General features: G+C 45.1%; 1 protein-coding gene across 9 annotated transcripts in view; it reads right to left on the minus strand.

Moving 5' to 3' along the window:
* The window catches only part of ITPR2 (inositol 1,4,5-trisphosphate receptor type 2), a 4,412,221-nt gene that overhangs the window by 900,715 nt on the left and 3,494,250 nt on the right, over window positions 1-17,256 (minus strand). For all 9 annotated transcript variants that reach the window (XM_069628470.1, XM_069628469.1, XM_069628465.1 and 6 more), the window contains one exon: window positions 8,591-8,791. In XM_069628470.1, the coding sequence (XP_069484571.1) occupies window positions 8,591-8,791 (201 nt within the window). The remainder of the gene's footprint in view (window positions 1-8,590; window positions 8,792-17,256) is intronic.

A 17,256-nucleotide genomic window follows, 5' to 3' on the forward strand; every position in this document is an offset into this window, starting at 1 on the left:
GGCACTTTAACACCTGCTTTTAGCAGGCGTTAAAAAACCAACCCGCAAAGGGACCTTGGTGCTAAGTACGGTGCCGCAATTTGCGGCACCATACTTAGCGCCTTCCCCATTCCCATTGAGCCCTATGGGGCAAAAATGGGAATGGGGAAGGGTCATGGCGGCATGGGGAATTAGCGCCCCACCAACCTCGGAATGGGGCGGTAATTCCCCATTCCGCCATGGCGGAGTCGGTAAGTTACCGGCATGGACCATGGTGCTATTAGCACCATGGTCCAACGCCTGGGTCGTAATGAGGGCCTGTGTATTGCAGAGGATCGGAGCCCCTGCAATCCCCTGCAGTCCCCTGTGCTGCGTGTGCCCAGCTGGAGCTGGGGAACAGAGAAGACTGAATTGCTGTGGGCTGCTGCAACGAGGTTCAGGGGGGGCCAGCGCTGCTCGCTGCAGTCCCCTCATGCGTACGCGGGAAGCAAGTGGAAGCCAGAGAACAGGAGAAGAATGCCCGGAGGAGCGACTGAGCACCAGTGAGAAAGGGAACACTCGTACCGGGCGCTCCAGGGGCAGAAATTGGACATTTGCTATTACTGATCAAACAGAAACCTCTAAGAATGGGGGTTGGAGGTAAAATGGAAAACTATGGAATTTCAAACAACTGGAAAGTCATTTTTTTGAAATGCAACAGCAGTTATTGAATACCAAACTAAAGAGAAGCTACAGAAAGTTTATGAAAATACAGCACGAGTGGAAATGATGTGCAGTTATAAACGCTGTGAAAACTATTTAGAAGCACTTATGAACCAAGTAAAAACCTTTAATAACACTGAAACACTGACGAATTAAGTGAAAAGCAAGTGTGCTAGGCAAGTTGATGAACCTGTGTCAACAATGTGAAACCAAAGTGCTGGAAAAGGATGAACACCACAGAATGAATGGAGTACAATTTGTGGTAAAGCCAAAAGACTGCCAAGGAGAAAGCTACATCAAATATTGATTACTGGCACAGGTACAGGGAGAAAACATGTAGTGGCCAATGGAAACCAAGAGCATCACAAAGTGCCAAGGGTTATCAGTTGCATGACCTGCAATGGGTGGACCGTGTGGTCCGACAACTGCGCCTAGATCAAGTAGACCCTACCGGAGAAAGAAACAAGGCAAGCCAAGACACAATGCTGTGTGCTATAATAAGGGCTGAAGTGAGAGAAATCATTTGTTGTGAACTATTAAAGAATCTAAAGGATTATAAAGTGAAACTGGAAGTATCATTGAAAGTCAAGAAACTTGAACTGATTGTAGTTCTGCTGGAAGAGCTGTCTTCTTGGGAAAGGGAACACCAAGATATCTTGGAACTGTGTTGAAATTTGGGAGGGGAACCCTGAGGGTTCTTGGAACTGTGTTGAACTTGGGCAAGGGAGCCATGAGACCTTTTTCAACTAGGGGAAGGGAAAGCTGAAACAAGACAACGCTGGAAGAAGCTGGAAGAAACTGAGAAATTTATTTTGAACAGTTTTGTTTTTTTGCCGACATCCCAACACAATGTTTATCTTTAGTTGTGAGGGCAGGTATAGGTTTTGAACACAGACAGACTTTTAAGTTGAACTTACTGATACAAACTATCCTTAGTTTCTTTAGGTAGGGGACTCCCACCTCATCTTAGGGCAAGTTAGGCCTTAGGCCATCCTGACAATTTAGACAAATAAAATTATTTTGCTAAGAAAAGTGAATCTTTTGTCTGCGTCTTGCTTCATGATGCCTTCACAGTATTCTGTTTGTGGATATACACCCTCTACCAGGCCATCCAAAGGAGCCATAAGTGTCTCCTCAGGAATAGTGAGGCCAGAAATCAGACCAATTCTGGATAGAACCCCCTCTCCAAAATCCACCGATCTTATGGCAAGACCATCACATTTCTACCACTTTTTCCCATATTGGGGTCCAGCTCCTGCCAGTCCTGCTCTCATAATTGTGGTGGAGTATTCAGTGTAATGTATTCCTGCTGATTCCAGGCTTTTCCCTGTCATCAGGATCTCAAAGTAGTAATAATTTCACTTTCTTATTTTTAGCATTCTGGACCTTTCCTTCCCCATCTCTTAGCAATACTAAAGTATTCAGATTTTTTAGTGTTCTTAACTTCTATGGTAAGGTTTTGTTGGCCTTATTCCCTTTGGCATAATGCAACTATCTAGTTCATAAAATAGCATGAGCAGTGCAATCTGCCAACAGTAATTTCAATTGTTTCTAGCTAACATTAAGTGCCTAAGAGATTTTAAGGACCTTTTCCTCTTATGCTCTAACTCTCTCTCCTCTACCTCATTTTCTAAGGCTTGCCTGAGTATTGCTTGTGATTTGGTAAAAGCGGCCATGAGGGAAATAGGCACCCTTCCAATTATGGTCTTTCTGGTTTCGCCCCATCCATCCATTGGAGAACCTCCACAGATCTCTCCATAAAATAGTTCTTTATCAGAGCGCCAGGGGACCACTCCGTTGGTGATAGTGCATGCTACAAATATCCTTTAACATTAACATTAACCCATGAAAAATGATCCTGAATGACAAAATCACATAAGATCGGGTCATACAGCTTCTATGGAGGCTTACCCAGCGTTGATAAACGGTTAACCGATAAGGCCATATCAATCGGGGCATGAGCCGAGATGACACAGAACTAGAAAAAACAAGATTATAAGCAATAAAACAAATGTTACTTTAGCACAGTCACGCATTAACAGTCTACAAGACATTGCATGTTAATTTCCAGCACGTATTTTGGCTGTAGGGTCTTTTTCAAGGCCAACTGGGTTAATCAACATGTATATTGAATTTGGTAATCGTTGGGATTTGTGGCACAATTACCACGTGGTAATAACGCTAACCGTAGTCCTGCCGAAAATTCCCCATTGGGCCCAATGGGAAATGGGGAATTCCCGAATGGGTCCATTGGGGAATGGGGAATTACTGTTCTGCCAAACCTGTGTTCCGGCGCTAATAGCGCCAGAGGGGTTTGGCAGTTACGCTATTAGCCCCGGTGGTATCCTGGCGGTAATACCACTGGGATACTGCCCAACTCGTGATTAGGCCCCTTCAAGGGAATGTCACAAGCAACAATCATCCCGACCAGTGATAAAAGTGTACCAAAAAACTGTGATTCCGGCAGGGGACAGAGTAGGAAGGAAGGGAGCAACGTGCAACACATTTTTCAGGGTTGCAGTCATGCTGGTTGACAGTCAATTGAGTTGAAACAGATTTCAGTTCAGCTGTAAGCGATAGCCAGTGGTAAAATGGAGAAGTGTGCTTTAACTTCAAAAAGAACAGTTCCGGAATGGTGAAAATGGTTGCAAAAAGTAGTGGAGCTGTTAACAGTAAAAAATAAAAGTAGTGGAACACTGCTCCCGACCGTTCCCCTCACTTCGACTACTGATCCCGACCTCAGTCTTCTTTCCACCCCTCCCACTTCCCCTTTAGGCCAAGTAATGTTTTGAGTAGTTTGTGTTTTTCAATCAGCATTCATCTGGGGTCTATAAATGTGCTTCTTGCAGAAAGGTTATAAGGACCCGCTTATCACGCAACCTGCTCACGATAGATTTCCTTTTAACAGGGCCGTCAGGCACCGTACATTTAAAGTTATTATGTAGATCTCAACCATGGAGGTATTCTTAGTGAGGGCTATGAATTCGATTGTCAAACCTACCAATTTCAGGCTTCATTGAGGCATCACATCCCCATAGCACCTTGGGTTACATCGCTTCATGTCACAACCATGTTTAACAACCATGCTCCAACTTCCCCGCCCTAATCCCAAGGCCAGTGGGACGAGATAGCATTTAAATCGGAGGTGGGGGTAGGTCAACAGAACTTTCCACTTCTCGATGGCCACTAAATTAACATCAGAGTTTGAAGATATACCATTCGATTTCTTCCTTATTCATATGTATGGCTTCTCCATTGAAAGATATAATAGATGTGATCCATTTGTGCCATTAAAATGTGTCATAAAGGCAGTGATACAGTATGCCTTAGGCTATTTAATGCACATAGTTGCATCAAATTTGCATTTGCTCAGTCACTGCTTGCAATTATAGAGTTCCTTCTCCAGTAACTAACAGGGATCGTGTATCGGAAGTCTTAGCTCTTAGTGAGCGCAGATGATTGAGAGCGCAAATTAAACAGAGTAAACTCTGCTATAAAAATGTCTTTATCTGAAGACCCTGTTTACCCTCACAAAGTATTAAGCTCAACTCCGGAACTGGATCTGATATGATATGATATATGGCATTTATAACATGCCTATACACAAGTGTTTCAAGGCATGACGAGGCAAGGGAGGGGGAAAAGATGGAGGACAGACAACGATCCTACTAAGCCAGGTGTCAATCAGATCACGCAAGTGCATGGGAAGGGGAGGGGGGAAAGTGCAGCTGGTAGTGTGACTTCTTAGAGACATCAGAGATGTGAGGGGAGAAGGAGAGTGTGGAGTCGAAGATGACCCCGAGGTTTTTAGCTTCACAGGTGGGAGCAGGGAGAGAGCCAAGAGAGGCCAGCCAAAGAGTGACAGGAAAGGAGGGTGCGGGTGTGCCGATAAGGAGAATCTCGGTCTTGCTGGCATTAAGGCAGAGATCTTTGGCGGCACACCACTCCTGGATGGCAGACAGACAGTCAGAGATGAGAGAGGGAGAAGAGGTGGCTGAGGGTAGCCTGAAAATGAGTTGAGTGTCATCCGCATAGCACTGGAAGTTGGGGAAGAGCGCGGCAATGCAGTGGGCAAGAAGTGCCAGGTATTGGTAGAAAAACCAGGGAGAGAGGTTAGACCCCTGGGGAACACCACAGGTAGAGATAGAGATGGAGAAGATTAAGGACCTGAGTTGAACCTGGGAGGGTTGATCGGAGAGAAAAGAGGTCAGCCACGCCAGGGCCTGACCAGTGATCCCCAGGTTATCACGGAGACGGTTGATCAGAATGGCATGGTTGACCATGTCGAAGGCAGAAGAGAGATCAAGTAAGATGAGGACACAGGGGGTGTTGTAATCAAGGTTGGAGAGCAGGTCTTCACGGACGTTCAGGAGAGCAGTTTCCGTGCTTCTGGCAGCTCTGAAGCCAGACTGATGGTCATGGAGACAACCAACAGATTCAGTGTGAAGATTAAGCTGGGAGATGGCCAGCATTTCCAGGAGTTTGCCCAGGAAAGGAGTGATGGAGATTGGGCGATAGTTAGCCCGGCAGGAAGGGTCGGCAGAGGGTTTCTTAAGAAGAGGGTGCACACAGGAGTGCTTCAGGGGGGAGGGGAACACTCCAGTGGCGGAGTGGTTGCCCCTTTGAGAAGTCCGGTCCCGTAGCACAAATACCCCCGGCTAGCCCACAAAAAACTGGCTCCAGGGACCACATGATGCCAGTTTTGACCTTAGATGTACCACACTCAGAAGGTCTGAGATATCCACAACCCCATTACCCCCTACCTGCCAAGGGAGGGTTTTGCCTAACTTGGCTCAATCTGAGTCCATTGGTTCACCCCTGTGGCCTCAGCTTATGGCCAACATTGCCAAAGAATTACTCTTATGCAATGATCCATTCGACCTCGGCTTGTTGGATGATGCCTTGAATGAATGGGCATTGAATATACGGCTGCCTAAAATGAACACAGCCTCCCAGACCTACGGACCCATTGGGCCAGGCGCACTGCCAGAGGCATCGCGAGTGAATATTGCCTGCCAAACCCTTTTACAAAGGGAAAGGATAGACCGAGCCACTCAAACTGACTCCTGTAGTAAGGAGTTTTTGGAGCCCACTGGGCCAGTCTTGGTCAGTAAGGATAAGTCTCTTATCCCCAACATAGCTGGACCATCATCATTGCTACCTGAGTCGAACCTTGCTCACAAAGAGGACTATGAGGTCAACCGTGTCCACAAAGAGGTCAAACAGCCCACAATTTTGAACACTAAACTGAAGAGGACACTCTCACGGAATTTATAACTAAAAAAGTTACAAATGCCACTGATAAAGGACAGAAACACATATGGCTTTGTAATGGATCAGAGAAATTTCATCATAACCAACATTCGGAAAACCGAAGTAAAAGAACTAAAGAAACCTTGCGCAACAAGGTTCTTGCCTGGTTGTGCCAGCGAACAGGCCCAATGGTGGTCAGACGTTCTGACCTAATGGTCATTCGAAGGATAGATCAGAGTGATTGGTGTTCGCAACCCAATAGTGATTGCATCATAGTGGGCTATGGGGTTAGCACCCTATCTGTCTTCCTTAGACGTTGTAAATATTTGCCCAAGGTGCCTCAAACTGCAACTTGATTCTTTAAATGCTACATCCTTCCAGGGAATTTTCCCTTGTGCTCTCTCTTTTTATCTTTAATGTGTAATGATTCATGTCTGATAGTTGCTTCGGGAGAGATATTGCAGCCATTTCCACAGTTAATTATTTTTCTCCATACTGAATTTATTCTTCATTACACGCACCTTTATGTTTTTTATGTATGTTTTGTCATCTGCGCCATCATGAATATGGGTCTATTGTGCGCATTATAAATGTTATAAAGTAAAGTAAAGTAAAAGTTAGTTGAGTGGCACTTCCAATGCCCCCCAGGACCAGGAGGTCTCTCCTGTCTTTCATGCTGTGTACAGCCCATTTCTTGCCTTCATATGTGACTAGGAGTGTACTGGGAAACCCCCACTAGTATCCCACCTTTTTATTCAGAAGCCATGATGTCAATAGCCGCAGAGCCTTCCTTTAAGAAAGCGTGGATGGAGCAATGGCTTGATACAATACAATGGAATTTTAGACATTTTCTGGGCAGATTTCATTAGACTGTTTTTAACAGCATAGAAGTGGACCGTAGTGAGCACATCGCAAAAGCAAGTTCATCTGAGTTGAAATGATGCTGCAAATCCAATCAGACCTGTATAATTAACTATTTGCCTCTATAGGCAATTTGAGTATAGATATGATCAAATCCTGGATGGACGCCTTCTGGTCCTCCTTCAGAACGTGTCTCTGCACTCCTATCAACCTGATATTATTTTGTTGAGAGCAATTTTCTGCATCCTTCTGTTTGATTTGTAGGGCTTCACATTAAGCTTCCAATGCTTTACAGTGGTTGGCCAAGTCCTTTGCTACGTATCTTTGCTCACAGATTGAGTCTGTGGCATCTCCTATGTACTCCTCTGCCTCTTCCATCCATCTATCCAGAAATTACATTTTGTGGCTTAGTTCTGCCATGCTGTCCTGGATCTCTCTTGATCTTCCCAAGTGGGGTCGGTTAGAGTATTCAGATGGGATATGCACATTTTGCATATGCTGAATGTCTGAATGTGCTGCTAGATTTGACTGTCATGGGTCAGTGAGTCTGGGGAGGCCATGTGCTAACCCTGGTTAGCTGGCTGTGCTGAGACTAAGCCCTCAGTCCCAGACCAATCAACGTGGCATGGGGTGTCCGCACCATTTGGGACAGTCCGCTCTGATGTAACTGAAACCCCATTGCGCAAACAGGAATTTTAGCAAGTCTCTGCACCACCAATCATGGCAGTCACTGCAGGACCACCTCCAATCCTCAGTCCAGCATGCATGTGGCTCCTGGACAACCATACCTCACTTCCAAAAGCATTTGACCCCGCTCGGCTCTGCTGGCACTCTCAGAGACAGCTTCCTTGGTGTCCCAAAAGGCCACACCCGGTCCTTCAGCTATTTGTTACCTCTGTTTTTTTTACTTTATGTCTCTTTATCAAGTATCAAAATGATTACGTCTTTTGTGAGGAAGCCTAATTTTGGGGCATATTGTTGCTCTATTTCAAATCAAATCAAATCAAAATCACATGTACCATGGACTTCACCAATGATTACATTGTCGGATACATGATGTATTGGCAATGTTGAGCATGGCATAAGCTTAACCCTCATGCAGATGTATGACACGTTTCGCCAGAGGTATCTACTATTCCTGGTTTTTACTAACCTTGCTGCCACATTTGACGCGGTTAAAAAAGGATCTATTCTGGAAGGCATTGTAATATGAGGGGATAGGGTCCTACCCTGAAATGCAATATATTCTTATTCTCTTGTACAGTTACAACCTAGGGAGAGATCGGCTTAATCCTAATTTTGTGCCAACAGGGGCTTACCCATAGAAAAAAAGGGTCAGGCAGAGATGCATGCTTGCAGTGGCCAGTTTGAACTGCTTCATCAATGGTTCAATTAAGTGGTTGTAGAGGGTCGGTGCAGATGCCCCCAGGATGGATGGAGAGAGAATCTGCTTGCTGCCAATCAGCACCAAGAATCCATTATCATTATAATAGAACTAAATATGTTTGTCTCTTATATCTGGCCTGTTTCTGATTATCCACTTGATGGGGGTATGATTACATTGCAGAATTATTACTGAAAGGTTTAATAGTTCTTTAATTAATAAGGCTTTGACAAAGATAGTGTCCATCACTGAGTGGCCAAATCACTCTGGAAGTCTTATTCAGTGATTTGTATTTCCAGATAGCAAAGGATAGACCAGACTGCTGCCATTCAGGGTCGCACACACTGTCTAGTGGCTGTAGTGTCTACATATATTCTTCAGTCAGGACACAATGAGCATTTTTATAGTTACCTGGTTTTCGTGACACGGGCCTTGGCAGTATTCAGTCAAGCTTTCAAGTGTTTGGTTGATTAGGGCTACATTCCTCTCATTGATGTAAAGGCCCAACAGACCCAATCCACCGGTTGTGCTCCCACAAATACAGTCAAGAAACTGAAGGGTCTCACAAACCAAGTTGTAGTTGGTTTTGTTGTTTTGATTTCTCAGGAAGTTCTATAAAAGAATAAAACAATATACTCATGTAAGACAATGCTATAGAATGGTTTAGCTCATAACATGATGAACTGGTTATAGGAATATTGAATACATGTCAAAGGAATTTGAATCTATTAGTGTAATCAGTCAAAAGCATAATCATTAACGGGGAAAACATATGCCACTCTAAAAATGTTCTGGTTGTCCATTCGTGTTTGCATGCCCTAATAGTTTCTTACTATGTCCTAGTTCTATATATTCTTTGCTCCAGTTTTATAGTGCCTCTCCACAATACAATAAATGTGATGAATAATGACGATGATTAACAGGAATGGGCCTAGAGCAGAGGTGTGCCTTCGGGAACATGTGTGACTCAGGTTGTGCATAGGAATCGTGGCAGAGATGGGCCTCTGACCAGGAACTGGCATTGGGTATTATAAGGGAGATCACAACAAGCAAACATTACCTTTCAATGTATTGTTCTACTTACATCTTTCTGACATTCAAAAACATTTGACCAGCACGAAATGTTACTTTTTTCTTGATTAATAAAATATTTTCAGCCGTTCAGGTGGATGATTAACCACTTCACATATAGAGAGATCTCTCTAGAGTGGCTCTTGTTACTACTGACCACAAACAATGCATGCAATTTGATGCAAGGCTGCAGATAAAGAGTTTTGATTTTCCAGCACACAGAAAGCTTTGAAACATCTGCCAGCTTTCCTCACAGAAATGTTTCTTTGTAAAAGTTTCACCTCATGCCTACACCATCTTTTTGCAATAGAAATAACAATATAACTCTTCTCACTTAGACTACTCTATCTGTATTAGAGTTGTCTAATGTCTGCCTTATTGCTGTTCATATCAATCCGTTTTTCCAGTGGTTTGCAACGTGTTTGTGGTGTGTGTGTCTACTGCACATTTATTGGTTTTTTGAAGTTTTTATTTTCAAAATAATAAGCATTATACCTTTGATTTCAGTTAAAGCATATGTAGCTTTATATAAAGAAAAGACAAAACATATCACACTGTATCTTTCAGGTCATAATAATGTTGGGCCACAATGTGATGGATAACCGTGTGTGTGCCAAAATAAATGTGCTTGTCCAAACAAGAATTTTCCAGATAAGAAAAATATCAAACAATTGAGAGAGTAACAGTTATTCTGTTTAATCACAGTAGCGGCAATAGTGCATTCTTTTTGCAAACATGAGGTCTTTTTCAAGGCAATGACATGGGATAAACGTCCCGCGGGGGACTGTACGTTGGTTAACATGAGGTTTTGTGAATCCCCCCACAAATGTGACTGGTTGAGTAACTTCGTCAATGTTCTAAAAAACAAGACCAATTTGGTCGGTGCTAGATATTTCATAAGAGGTGTAATCCAGGAATGATTGTACTGGCGTTCGTTCCATTCAAATCCCTTGTCCTGTATTAATTTGTGCCCGTATATTTTGTATTTTGAAAGTATAAAGTCATTTCGGGTTCATCTGAGGCAGATCCCTGCCTTTGTCCGGCGTCCGCGCCAAAATGTGACAAGCAGTTGTACAATATTGTTCTAATCACAATAACATTAGGCCAATAACATTAGACAAAAATGGGGCAATCATATTGTACAATATTGTTCAAATTACTATAACATTATCCGACAGGTGTTTCACTCATAATATGGTGCTTCTTCAGGGACTGTAAAAGTCTTTTTCCTTAATTGGTTTCTGACACTCAAGAACTGTTTGGAGTAGAATAAAAATTATGCAATAAAAATTATGCATTAGAATAAGGACATTAGGTCATCTTAGAATAAGGCATTTTCATCTTTTATGTACTGTCAAGGCATCATGTGTCAGACGCAGACAACAGGTTCAAGTTCTTTAAACCAGGTTTTATTAACTCAAAAAGGCAGGGTGGAGTAATGCCTAACTCGCCCTATGCTAAGGTGGAATTTCCCAACCTAAAGAAAACTAAGGATAGTCTGTGTCAGGAAGGCCAAAGTAAAACATCTGCCTGTGTCCAAAAAACTATACTTGCCATCACAACTAACTGCATCCAATGTGTAGGGATGTCAGCATCAAAATGAAATAGTATTCAAAGTAAAGTTCAGAGCTTCTTCTAGCTCTCTGGCTTGTAATCAACTCATGATGGCAACAGTAAAGCCAGAAACAAGTGATCACAGTTCAAGATTGTTTATTAAACTATAAATGCAGGGTGGAAAAACTCCTAATCTACACCTAAATCTAAGATGGGAGCAAGCTTCGACCATCAAATGAAAAATAAGGCAGTCCTTGTGACGCTGTGTCAAAAATAAAAGAGGCCTATACTAAAAGAACTATTGCCAATTCCTTACAACTAATTACAGAAAGAGTGTGGGATAGGGTTTCAATAAAGAAAGAAGTGTTCCAAAAAATAAGTCAGGATGTGATTGCCAGGCGTCTCCGTTCCCCATGTTTTCAGCAAGCGACAAGGTGGGAACTTGGAGCACAGGACACGCTCAACCTTTCTCATCCTGAGCCAACAGTTCAGTTCTAGCTATCAGGTTTTCGATGGTTAAGTCTCTTTTCAATAAAATGTCTCTTGCCTTCCAGGGCCTGATGTATTCAACAAACAAACAAAAAAGTTATTTTCCATGTATACGTTGGGTGATGGCTTCAACCCTGGGTCCCCCTCTTCCAGACGCAGACCCCTCTTGAATTGTATTCAACAAAACAAATAAACAGTTAATTTCTCACTGGACTTTGGGTGATGACTTTTAACCCCTGGATCTTCCTCGGCCAGGCTCAGACCCAACTGACAAGGGGGATAATTCACTTCCCCTGGTCTTCCAATACTTCTTACTTTCACGAGTCTTAATGTCTTTTTAAACAGCTCTTCAGGCTTTACCCCTGTTTGTCGGCTTCCCTCTACTGGGTTCACTCTCGTCAACTTTTACAGACAGTTCACTGTGGACGCCCCATGGTCGGGTTTACTTTGATCATCACACTGTTCATAGGGACTTCAGGCCTCGGCCTGTTTTGTTAGCATCCCTGCACTGGGTTCACTTCGGCCAACCTTTGCTAAACAGTTCACTGTATTTCAGGACTTTAGAATTCGCCCTTTTGTTAGCATCCCTCCGCCGGGTTCACTCTTGCCAACCTTCATAACGCACTGTTCATATACTTCTTTCACCCTGTAGGACTAATTTCTCTTAGCTTCACAATCACTGGTCGGTCAAAGACTTTCAACAGAACAGAGGATTTTACAAGACCCCTGTATGACCACTTTGACCTCTCTTCGCCTCTTCCCTAGGCCTTCTGGTTATGGTAGTGTCTTACCATCGGGTAATCGCCGAGAGTTTTCTGTGGATGCACCCACATGGTGCCGGAATCCTCTGTTGCTGGTTTTCTGAATAGTTCCTTTAAATCTTTCAAAGTTCAAATTAGCAACTTGCTACTCTTCGTTCAACACTGTTCGGTTTCTTATTGGCTCGCCCCTTGACTCACAAGCTGTGATGAACCGCCTGGCTTTTCTTCTCTTTGGAGTCAAGGTTGGTACCTCCGAGACGATCTCCTCGACTTGGTAATCAGCGGAGGAGGGTCTTGTGTACCGTTGACATCTGTTGCAATACACGCTGGTTATTGTTCTCAGTCTTAGGTTTCCATCTGCGGAGATTTCAGGGGCCTTGGACAGAAAGGGCAAGGTCACTTCTCTCCTTGTCACCCCCTCGATATGCGCCGTCTTTCACCTCCTTTTGAACTGCCGTGCTGAGTTAGCTCTCACTTTGTGCGGTCTGCCTTGCTCGTCCTGTGCTCTCATGTTCCACCTTTTATCCCTGTAGCCGTCAGGTGTGTGTGATTCTGGTCAATTGCCTGATTTTGCCTGACCCTTGTATTGGGACATGTCAGGTAAATGGCTCTGGTGTTAGTCCATTATCTTTCATGTTGTGCAAAAGTGTTTGTGTCGGAAAAGGAGGGGGCAGTGTTTTGGAATATCCTACGTGGTATAGAGAGGAAGAGGAATTGTAGTTGTTGGTCACATTCGACTGGGAAGTCGGAAAATGACAATCAGAGGGACAGGATTGGCAGGGCTTTTGAAACAAATGGGGATAGCCGGAATCGTGAACTGAATAGAAGGGATTGTAAGAACGGTACTGTTTAGTTAATGGTATGTTATGTTACTTAGGATTTATATAGTGCCTTATGTATCACTGGTATGACCTCAAAGCGCTTGTAGGTTGAACGCCCTTGGGAACCGCAGTTCAAGTCAGTAGAGAGAGAGAGTGTCGTTTGGTGCGTGGGCGCACCGGATATGTGTGTAGCTGGTGTGGTTGTCGCATGTTAGCTGCTTCTTAGCGGTAGATGCTGAGGAAATCAGTTGGATGTGTGTCTGGAGGGTGGACACCGCCTGAGGAGACGCCTAAGCTAGCCGGTATGTGCTCAGTTAGCTGTGTTTTTTTAGGATGATGAGGTGTTCGTGGGGTCATGTTAGTATGAGAACAGCTAGGCCGAATGTGTGATAGTATAGCTGTATTTTAGTTGAATGATGGTGTAAAGGAGAGAGTAAGCGTAGTAGTGTGATATGGTGGTTATTAGTAAAGCGCCTGCGACCAAGCACGAGAGCAGGACAGGGGGCGTACATAGCAGGATACGTATATAAAGCGACAGGATGGATAGGGTAAACATGTGATACAGATAACATGGGGCTACAGGAACATAGAAAATACATAGTATAAATAGGAGATACAGAGATATACAGAGATATATCCACTCCATCCACTCTGTCCTTTCCATCCACTCCATTCACTCTATCCTTTCCATCCACTCCATCTACCTTTTCTATCCGTTCAATCCACTCCATCCGTTCCATCCGCATCATCTGCTCCATCCGTTCCATCCATTCCATCCTTTCCACTCTGCTCCATCCGTTCCATCTTTTCCATCCTTTCCCTTCTTTTTCCATCTTTTCCATCCACTTCATCCGTTCCATCCACTTCATCCGTTCCATCCACTCCGTCCACTCTGTCCGTTCTACCCACTTCGTCCATTCTATCCACTCCGTCAGTTCTATCCACTCTGTCCATTCTACCCATTTTGTCTGTTCTATCCACTCTGTCCATTCTACCCATTTTGTCTGTTCTATCCACTCTGTCCATTCTATCCACTCCGTCCATTCTATCCACTCCACCCACTCCATCATTTCCATCCGTTCCATCCACTTCATCCGTTCCATCCACTTCATCCGTTCCATTCTCTTCATCCGTTCTATTTTGTTCATCTATTCCATCCACTCTATCCGTTCCATCCACTCTGACCGTTCTATCGACTCCATCCGTTCCATCCACTCATCCGTTGCATCCACTTCGTCGTTCCACCCATTTCGTCCGTTCCATCCACTTCATCCGTTCCATTTTCCTCATCTATTCCATCCACTCCATCCGTTCAATTCACTTCATCCATTCTGTCCATTCTATCTGTTCCATCTACTCCATCCTTTCAATCTACTTCATCCGTTCCATCCACTTCATCCATTCCATTCTGTTCATCTATTCCATCCACTCCATCGATTCCATTCACTTCATCCGTTCTATCCTCTCATTTTATTTATTTATTTTATTTTATATGAATTTATAAAGTGCCCAGCAGCCCGGAGGCATCGTGGTGCTGTTACAGCAAGTTACTTAGTACAGTAGGACAGGTAATACATAGGTAGTGAAGAGGTTGGTACATGTTCAGTGACATTGTTGAGAAAGAGTTCCAAGGGTTACAGTGGAACAGGGTGGAGAAAGTACATTTGTAAAAGGTGTTAGTTAAATAACTTTGTTTTTTGCAGTTTTCTGAACACTGAGAGAGATTCTGCGCTTCTTAAGTTGAGAGGTAGTGCGTTCCAGGCTATTGGGGCTGATACTTCAAAGCTGGTGCCGCCAGCTTTAGCTCTGTTGAATGCTGGGACCATCCCTCATCCGTTCCATACACTTTGTCCGTTCCATCCACTTGGTCCGTTGCATCCACTTCATCCGTCCATTCTATCCACTCTGTCTGTTCTATCCACTCCATCCGTTCTATCCACTCCATCCGTTCTATCCACTCCATCCGTTCCATCCACTTCATTCGTTCTATTCACCAAATTCATTCCATCCACTTCATCTGTTCCATACACTTCAGGTTAAGGTAGACTGAGGCCCTCATTACGACCCAGGCGGTAAGCGGAAAATGATGCGAATACCGGCATCGTTTTCCGCTAGGTCCGATTATGACCTGCGAAAGTGCAATTAGCGACATCGTAGTTTACGGTGCCGCTAACAGTACCATGGTCGTGCGCGCGCGACCCACCATGCCGTAAATACCGGCATGGCGCAAAGCTACGCAGATCACAAACCAAGCGGACATGCCCCTAACGCCATCGCCAAGGCCGTAAAGTACCTTACCGCCATGGCGCTAATTCCGCCATCGCGAACCAACCGTAAATGGCCATGTGCAGTGTACCCAGCTGCCACAGGTGCACAGAATCAGCACAGGTGGAGGCAATACAGACTCTCCCAGTGCAAAAAGAGCACACCCCACCCCTACCAGCCCCAGTCACACTCCACAATGATACCAATAGGACTAGCAATGTTGGGGCTGGAGGACCTGATAGCAATGCGAGTGCTACAACTGCAACAACAACAACAACAACAAGCTGCACAGAGGAGACACAGGAGGAGAAGGAGGGCAAGGCAGGGCCAGCAAGCCCCACCAGCACAGCCAGTGGCACCACGCAGGCAGCCCCCAATCCCACACATCAGAGCCAGTCCATTCAACCTCACCGCAGAGCAGATCCACACCCTGTACCGACTGGACCGGGACACCATCACCAACATTGTGCACATGATACACAACGACATCGTCAGCATGATAGAAACACCCATCGCCATCCCGCCCCTACTGAAGGTCGTGTCCGTGCTCCACTTCCTGGCCACAGGCACCTACCAGCACACAGTGGGCCACTTGCATGGCATATCCCAACCATTATTCTCACGTACACTAATCTAAGTGCTCGATGCCCTCCTCAAGCAGACAGACGACCACATCTCATTGCCACGGTCTGCCCAGGAGATTGCCAACACCAAAGTGGGTTTTCATGCACTAGCTGGCATACCTGGTTGCATTGGTGCCATCGACTGCACCCATGTTGAATTGGTGGTCCCACATGCCATGGAGGTACCATACCGCAACCGTAAACTATTTCACTCAATCAACGTGCAAATGGTCTGCGACTCAAACAGGATCTTCACACATTGTTGTGCCCGATTCCCCGGATCAACCCATGATTTAATGGTCCTTCGGAACTCCACAATACCACGCTACATGGAGCGACATGCAGGCCCAAGATCCTGCCTACTCGGTGAGTCTAATGTCATGAGCATGGAAATGCGAAGTGTGTAGGTGATCGACGTATCAATGCATATTTCACCTGGCAGAAAGGGGGGGGGATGATGCATACGTCACATGGCTGCGACTAGCAGTAGCCAGATCATACCCTGAGGCAGCACTCACGTCATCTGACAACTGTATACATGATGCCTGATCTAATCAGCCCTAACATGTGAATGAAAGTGTACCCCAACCATGACACAACCATCTGCAAGTGCATTGTACGAAATGTGACCACATTGACTCCAAAGGAACGCACCTACATGCACGTCACCAAACACCATCAACTGAAAGGCCTGTCCCCCATAACTGCGCACAAAGGAGGCACATGTCGGACAGGAACATCAATGCACCACTACACAGACAGCAAGACACACAAACTCCCCCCATTGACACCAGTATTGTTCCCTGGGGTCATAATGAGCCAGACAGCAATGTTGCAATCATGTGAGCTTTGACATCACAGGACACGTGCCAGGTCACATAAAGTAACGGCCTGAACGGACACAGTGGATGGGCACTCACAAGGCAATTGTCCCCCCTGCATTGTGTCTTGGCATGCAAAACAGTACATGAGAGCCATGAACATATACCGGTTGCATAGTGTGAATCCATTAGCACAACTAAATTTGGTGCAAAGTAACAGTTGAATGCAAGGCATGGTGGCGCGTCATGTTCAGAAAGCGATCTCATTCCTGACACATACATTGTTGGCCATTTACAGGTGATGCAGGCTATCCCCTGAAGAGGTGGCTCCTTACACCAGTCCGGAACCCACAGAACCAGCATGAGGAGGACTTCAACCGTGCCCATGCACGTACCCGTGTGGTGATAGAGCAGGCCTTAGGCCTACTGAAGGCACGTTTCCGCTGCCTCAGCAGGTCTGGCGGGGCACTCCTGTACCGCCATGAGAAGGTTGCGAAGATCGTCATGGCATGTGTCATGCTACACAATATGTGCGTCAGACGTAACGTGCCTATGCCCCCTGACGCAGAACTGCAACCACCTGATGATGAGGATGATGAGGGTGGGGATGGAGCAGCACCTCAAGGAGGCAGCGATGCACAGGAGGGGCGTGAAATGCGTCAGAATCTCATT

This window comes from Ambystoma mexicanum, chromosome 12 (genome assembly GCF_040938575.1).
Source record: "Ambystoma mexicanum isolate Mex_15411 chromosome 12, UKY_AmexF1_1, whole genome shotgun sequence".
NCBI classification, from domain to species: Eukaryota; Metazoa; Chordata; class Amphibia; order Caudata; family Ambystomatidae; genus Ambystoma; species Ambystoma mexicanum.